A 7,500-nucleotide genomic window follows, 5' to 3' on the forward strand; every position below is an offset into this window, starting at 1 on the left:
CGGACGGTTGAGTTCAGGAATCGGACGGTTGAGTTCTGGAATCGGACGGTTGAGTTCAGCGGACGGTTGAGTTCAGGAATCGGACGGTTGAGTTCAGGAATCGGAAGGTTGAGTTCAGCGGACGGTTGAGTTCAGGAATCGGACGGTTGAGTTCAGGAATCGGACGGTTGAGTTCAGGAATCGGACGGTTGAGTTCAGGAATCGGAAGGTTGAGTTCAGGAATCGGACGGTTGAGTACAGGAATCGGACGGTTGAGTTCAGGAATCGGACGGTTGAGTTCAGGAATCGGATGGTTGAGTTCAGAGTAGGCATGTGCCGGTATCAAATTTTCATGCTGCGATTAATTGATTGAGCTTTTATCACGGTATACGGTATTATCACGATATTTGAATTGCTCAAGAGAAACGGATGGATTGGGGGGGGATGTAGAAAAAGAACAACTTGCATCACAATAGGTGTGATTGTCAAAACATTTGGTAACTAAAAAGAATTTTACACAATTTTCACGATTTCAATTCAATTCTTGGGATTTGATTTCAATCTTGATTCAATATTGACTCTTTGGATAAATATTAGGTAGGCTACAGTAGATAGCCTACATGTTAATTTTTCTTAAGAAAAAATATATCTCACATAATGCTGTAAACATACAGAGAGTCCTGTCAGCTATAACAAATTAAATTAAATATAATTTGTTTTTCATTATAATAACAATTATGACACAAGTAAAAATAGAATACAAATGTAATACAGTGCACATATTTAGCAAAATACTCTATAGCTATTTTTTTTCTAGTCAACTAACTCTTTTAAATGTTATTAAATGGCTTTCCTGAGGTAAATGTAACGTTCTGTGACATAATTGTTGTCCTGCAGTTTTATTGACCTCTTTCCGTGGCTGAAAAACACTGATTGATCGATATTATTTATGTAAGTTGTACTGTATCTTTAAATAAAAAGTATCATCGGTTTACTTGAACTGAGGCGCTACAACGATCTGTCACGTCACATTTACAAGCGCCAAAACGGTATTTATTGTCTGAATTTCGTAATAAAAATGGACAGAACCTGAGAGCTGAGAATTTTTTTTTCATATCAAAAGTAACCTGCTGTCTAGTAGTCTGTCAGTATCAGTGTCTTGCTCCGGGATTTTTCTCTGCGTGAGAAAATGGATGTTATGTGTGGCGCGAGAGCGTCTGAAAAGTGTCGATTGCGTGAGTCTCACACTGAATGCGTAGAGTTGGCATCCCTGCTTTTAGAAGGGGGATAAATCGTCGGCAGCGTTCCTCCTTCCGCCGTGCTTCTTCTCCTTGTGAGGATTGTTTACATTAGACTAGAGTGTGCACTGCGCCGCGTGCACGCAGCTTCTACATGTGGGGATTGTTTACATCAGAGTGCGCACGTGTTTCTCGCAGCATATACGCAGTGTTTGTTTAAGCGGTTGATGGAAAATAAGCTAATGCGCGTTCTATAAATATAAATTCTGATCTATTATTTTTCACGGTATTTTGAATTGTCCACGATAACAATATCGTGCATATTCATTACCGCGATTTATCGCATTACCGAATACCGGCACATGTCTAGTTCAGAGTTCAGGAATCGGAAGGTTGAGTTCAGGAATCGGACGGTTGAGTTCAGGAATCGGACGGTTGAGTTCAGGAATCGGACGGTTGAGTTCAGGAATCGGACGGTTGAGTTCAGGAATCGGACGGTTGAGTTCAGGAATCGGACGGTTGAGTTCAGGAATCGGACGGTTGAGTACAGGAATCGGACGGTTGAGTTCAGGAATCGGACGGTTGAGTTCAGGAATCGGAAGGTTGAGTTCAGGAATCGGACGGTTGAGTTCAGGAATCGGACGGTTGAGTTCAGGAATCGGACGGTTGAGTTCAGGAATCGGACGGTTGAGTTCAGGAATCGGACGGTTGAGTTCAGGAATCGGACGGTTGAGTTCAGGAATCGGACGGTTGAGTTCAGGAATCGGACGGTTGAGTTCAGGAATCGGACGGTTGAGTTCAGGAATCGGACGGTTGAGTTCAGGAATCGGACGGTTGAGTACAGGAATCGGACGGTTGAGTACAGGAATCGGACGGTTGAGTTCAGGAATCGGACGGTTGAGTTCAGGAATCGGACGGTTGAGTTCAGGAATCGGACGGTTGAGTTCAGGAATCGGACGGTTGAGTTCAGGAATCGGACGGTTGAGTACAGGAATCGGACGGTTGAGTTCAGGAATCGGACGGTTGAGTTCAGGAATCGGAAGGTTGAGTTCAGGAATCGGACGGTTGAGTACAGGAATCGGACGGTTGAGTTCAGGAATCGGATGGTTGAGTTCAGAGTTCAGGAATCGGAAGGTTGAGTTCAGGAATCGGAAGGTTGAGTTCAGGAATCGGACGGTTGAGTTCAGGAATCGGACGGTTGAGTTCAGGAATCGGACGGTTGAGTTCAGGAATCGGACGGTTGAGTTCAGGAATCGGACGGTTGAGTTCAGGAATCGGACGGTTGAGTTCAGGAATCGGACGGTTGAGTTCAGGAATCGGACGGTTGAGTTCAGGAATCGGAAGGTTGAGTTCAGGAATCGGACGGTTGAGTTCAGGAATCGGACGGTTGAGTTCAGGAATCGGACGGTTGAGTTCAGGAATCGGACGGTTGAGTTCAGGAATCGGACGGTTGAGTTCAGGAATCGGACGGTTGAGTTCAGGAATCGGACGGTTGAGTTCAGGAATCGGACGGTTGAGTTCAGGAATCGGACGGTTGAGTTCAGGAATCGGAAGGTTGAGTTCAGGAATCGGACGGTTGAGTTCAGGAATCGGACGGTTGAGTTCAGGAATCGGACGGTTGAGTTCAGGAATCGGACGGTTGAGTTCAGGAATCGGACGGTTGAGTTCAGGAATCGGACGGTTGAGTACAGGAATCGGACGGTTGAGTTCAGGAATCGGATGGTTGAGTTCAGGAATCAGATGGTTGAGTTCAGGAATCAGATAGTTGAGTTCAGGAAGGTTAATTAAAATATAAGACTCCTGAGGTTCTTTTACCTTATTGGAATCGAAATTTGGAATTGTTATAATTCAAACGCTGCCCAACCCTAATTATGTCTTGTGTGTGTGTGTGTGTGTGTTCAGTCTTGATTGAACTTGATATTATTATTTATTTATTTTCTGACAGGTTGTAAATGTCACAGGAAACCAAGACATCTGCTATTACAACTTCCTGTGTGCACACCCTCTCGGAGCTCTAAGGTGTGTGTGTGTGTGTGTGTGTGTGTGTGTGTGTGTGTGTGTGTGTGTGTGTGTGCGTGTGTGTGTGTGAGTACATCCTTCAGGCATTTTGAAAGTAATAAGTAGATACTAAACAGTCTAAAAGCATAAAGTCTGTTCTCTCCCAGGACTGTAACTGTAATGCTGTAATAATTGAGAGAATAAGAACAGGACTACAGCGAAGACAGCGCATCGCAGCGATGGCGTAGTGCAAGGCCACATCAGTATCGCTGGATCACTTTCAGAGTGTTGTTTTCAGCTGATGAACAATAAAACATTGGCAGCCAATCAGAATCCTCCTTATTCCTGATGATGTCACTGCGTGTTGAATGATGGGTGGCACTTCCGGTTTGGGGAACTTCCATTTAAAAAAACTAAACTAATCATTTGAAATCATAAGGTTCCCTACGAATAAAGTGTATCCGTCAGTTTGACTGGATGAGCTGTCGGTGTCCCTTCATGATTTATTTAAGAGTAACGTGAGAATAACGTTACACTTGGTATTTTAACGTGACGTTATGACAAGAATATCTACGGCAAGAGCTTGTATCAGCCGCTGCTTTCTTCTCCTCAGGATCACTTTCTTTTTTCCCTTTGCGTTTCGCTGTAAAAGTATCAAAAAGGACAACATATACATATTACATATATGATACATGCCATTAATAATTCACTGGAATCTCTCGTTCTTCTCCTCTAATCCTCACGCCTGTGTCCAGGTGTGTGTTCACAGGTACAGTTTATTATCTGTCAAAATGATGGAAACCACTCTGAATAGTGTCCCGCAATGCTGAAGTTAATGAACATTTTTGATTAAGGCAACGTTATGTCACATAATACAGGATATAGTTATAGGTTAGGGTTAGGTTAGATGTAGTTATGGGTTAGGGTTAGGTTAGATGTAGTTATGGTTAGGGTTAGGTTAAATGTAGTTATGGTTCTCGCTGTGAACGTGTCCGTACATCGCCTGCTCTGTGTCTGATGTGTTCAGCTCGTTCAACAACATCCTGAGTAACCTGGGGTACGTTCTGCTGGGTCTGCTGTTCCTGCTCATCGTGCTCCAGCGGGACATCCTGCACAACCGAGCCCTGGAGAGACACGACACACACGCCCTGGTGAGTGAGTGTGTGTGTGTGTGTGTGTGTGTGTGTGTGTGTGTGTGTGTGTGTGTGTTTGAGTGTGAGAGTGTGTGAGAGAGTAAGAGAGTGTGTGTGTGTGTGTGTGTGTGTGTGTGTGTGTGTGAGTGTGTGTGTGTGTGTGTGTGTGTGTGTGTGTGTGTGTGTGTGTGTGTGTGTGTGAGCAGAGACACACACCGGCTCTACACTGACGCTGTAATTGTGACGTGTGTGTGTGTGTGTGTGTGTGTGTGTGTGTGTGTGTGTGTGTGTGTGTGTGTGTGTGTGTGTGTGTGTGTGTGTGTGTGTGAGCAGAGACACACACCGGCTCCACACTGACGCTGTAATTGTGACGTGTGTGTGTGTGTGTGTGTGTGTGTGTGTGTGTTTCAGGAGTGTGGGATCCCGAAACACTTCGGCCTGTATTACGCTATGGGCACGGCTCTGATGATGGAGGGGCTGCTGAGCGCCTGTTACCACGTGTGTCCCAACTACACCAACTTCCAGTTCGGTGAGTGTGTGTGTTTGTGTGTCAGAGATCGCAGAGCATCACATGTCACTGTATAACAGTAGTGGTGGAACGGATCACAAAGTTCATGGTTTAGAACATGAATGGTTTTTGAGCCACGGATCGGATAATTTTAGAGTGCGAGAATACGAATAATTAGAGAATGCGAAAGAGGAATCAGTTCCGTGTTAAAGGTGCTGTATGTAGTTTTTAGCGGCCTCTAGCGGTGATGTTTCAGATTGCAACCAATAAGTTTACAAGCGCGTGCTCTTACGCATGCTCGAATTTATGAGCGAGCACTGTGTGTACCGGCCAGACTGAGACGCAACCGGACGTAACACACAAAGCATCCCACAACATGCTGGAAACTCAGGTAAACTCCCACTGCAACGTTACAATAATAGGCTACTTTTATCAGCTTGACGTTGAACTAATGCTCCATGCTCGTACCATGATAAGTATGGAACCCTAGCAGCCGTGCTGAATTTTGCCACTGCAGGCACTATGAAGTAGATGAAGGGTTCTACGTTACAGATAAAGGGTTCTACGTTACAGATAAAGGGTTCTACATTACAGATAAAGGGTTCTACGTTACAGATAAAGGGTTCTACGTTACAGATAAAGGGTTCTACATTACAGATAAAGGGGTCTACATTACAGAGAAAGGGTTCTACATTACAGAGAAAGGGTTCTACATTACAGATAAAGTGTTCTACATTACAGATGAAGGGTTCTACATTACAGAGAAAGGGTTCTACATTACAGATAAAGGGTTCTACATTACAGATAAAGTGTTCTACATTACAGATGAAGGGTTCTACATTACAGATAAAGGGTTCTACATTACAGATGAAGGGTTCTACATTACAGATGAAGGGTTATACATTACAGAGAAAGGGTTCTACATTACAGATGAAGGGTTCAACATTACAGAAAAAGGGTTCTACATTACAGATAAAGGGTTCTACATTACAGAAAAGGGTTCTACATTACAGAGGAAGGGTTCTACATTGCAGATGAAGGGTTCGACATTACAGATGAAGGGTTCGACATTACAGATGAAGGGTTGTACATTACAGAGAAAGGGTTCTACATTACAGATGAAGGGTTCTACATTACAGATGAAGAGTTCTACATTACAGATGAAGGGTTCTACATTACAGATGAAGAGTTCTACATTACAGATGAAGAGTTCTACATTACAGATGAAGGGTTCTACATTACAGATAAAGGGTTCTACATTACAGATGAAGGGTTCAACATTACAGAGAACAGAGAAAGGGTTTTACATTACAGACGAAGGGTTCTACATTACAGACGAAGGGTTCTACATTACAGAGAAAGGGTTCCACATTACAGATGAAGGGTTCTACATTACAGATAAAGGGGTCTACATTACAGATGAAGGGTTCAACATTACAGAGAACAGAGAAAGGGTTTTACATTACAGATGAAGGGTTCTACATTACAGAGAAAGGGTTCTACATTACTTATAAAGTGTTTTACATTACAGAGAAAGGGTTCTACATTACAGATGAAGGGTTCTACATTACAGATAAAGGGGTCTACATTACAGATGAAGGGTTCAACATTACAGAGAACAGAGAAAGGGTTTTACATTACAGATGAAGGGTTCTACATTACAGAGAAAGGGTTCTACATTACTTATAAAGTGTTTTACATTACAGAGAAAGGGTTCTACATTACAGATGAAGGGTTCTACATTACAGAGAAAGGGTTCTACATTACAGATAAAGGGTTCTACATTACAGATAAAGTGTTCTACATTACAGATGAAGGGTTCTACATTACAGATAAAGTGTTCTACATTACAGAGAAAGGGTTCTACATTACAGAGAAAGGGTTCTACATTACAGAGAAAGGGTTCTACATTACAGATAAAGGGTTCTACATTACAGATGAAGGGTTCAACATTACAGATGAAGGGTTCTACATTACAGATAAAGGGTTCTACATTACAGATGAAGGGTTCAACATTACAGAGAAAGGGTTCTACATTACAGAGTAAGGGTTCTACATTACAGATGAAGGATTCTACATTACAGATGAAGGGTTTGACATTACAGATGAAGGGTTCTACATTACAGATGAAGTGTTCTACATTACAGATGAAGGGTTCTACATTACAGATGAAGGGTTCTACATTACAGATGAAGGGTTCTACATTACAGATGAAGGGTTTGACATTACAGATGAAGGGTTCTACATTACAGAGAAAGGGTTCTACATTACAGATGAAGGGTTTGACATAACAGATGAAGGGTTCTACATTACAGATGAAGTGTTCTACATTACAGATGAAGGGTTCTACATTACAGATGAAGGGTTCTACATTACAGATGAAGGGTTCTACATTACAGATGAAGGGTTTGACATTACAGATGAAGGGTTCTACATTACAGAGAAAGGGTTCTACATTACAGATGAAGGGTTTGACATAACAGAGAAAGGGTTCTACATTACAGATGAAGGGTTCTACATTACAGAGAAAGGGTTCTACATTACAGATGAAGGGTTCAACATTACAGATGAAGGGTTCAACATTACAGAGAAAGTGTTCTACATTACAGATGAAGGGTTCTACATTACAGAGAAAGGGTTCTAC

At 42.5% G+C, this 7,500-nt stretch overlaps 1 protein-coding gene across 1 annotated transcript in view; it reads left to right on the forward strand.

Annotated features, from left to right (window-relative positions):
* The window catches only part of sidt2 (SID1 transmembrane family, member 2), a 37,322-nt gene that overhangs the window by 20,543 nt on the left and 9,279 nt on the right, over positions 1-7,500 (forward strand). The window contains exons 18-20 of the mRNA XM_081370317.1: positions 3,163-3,236; positions 4,243-4,366; positions 4,760-4,877. Coding sequence (XP_081226443.1) covers positions 3,163-3,236; positions 4,243-4,366; positions 4,760-4,877 — 316 coding nt within the window. The remainder of the gene's footprint in view (positions 1-3,162; positions 3,237-4,242; positions 4,367-4,759; positions 4,878-7,500) is intronic.

Source organism: Scardinius erythrophthalmus (assembly GCF_964197995.2).
Source record: "Scardinius erythrophthalmus genome assembly, chromosome: 7".
Lineage (NCBI taxonomy): Eukaryota > Metazoa > Chordata > Actinopteri > Cypriniformes > Leuciscidae > Scardinius > Scardinius erythrophthalmus.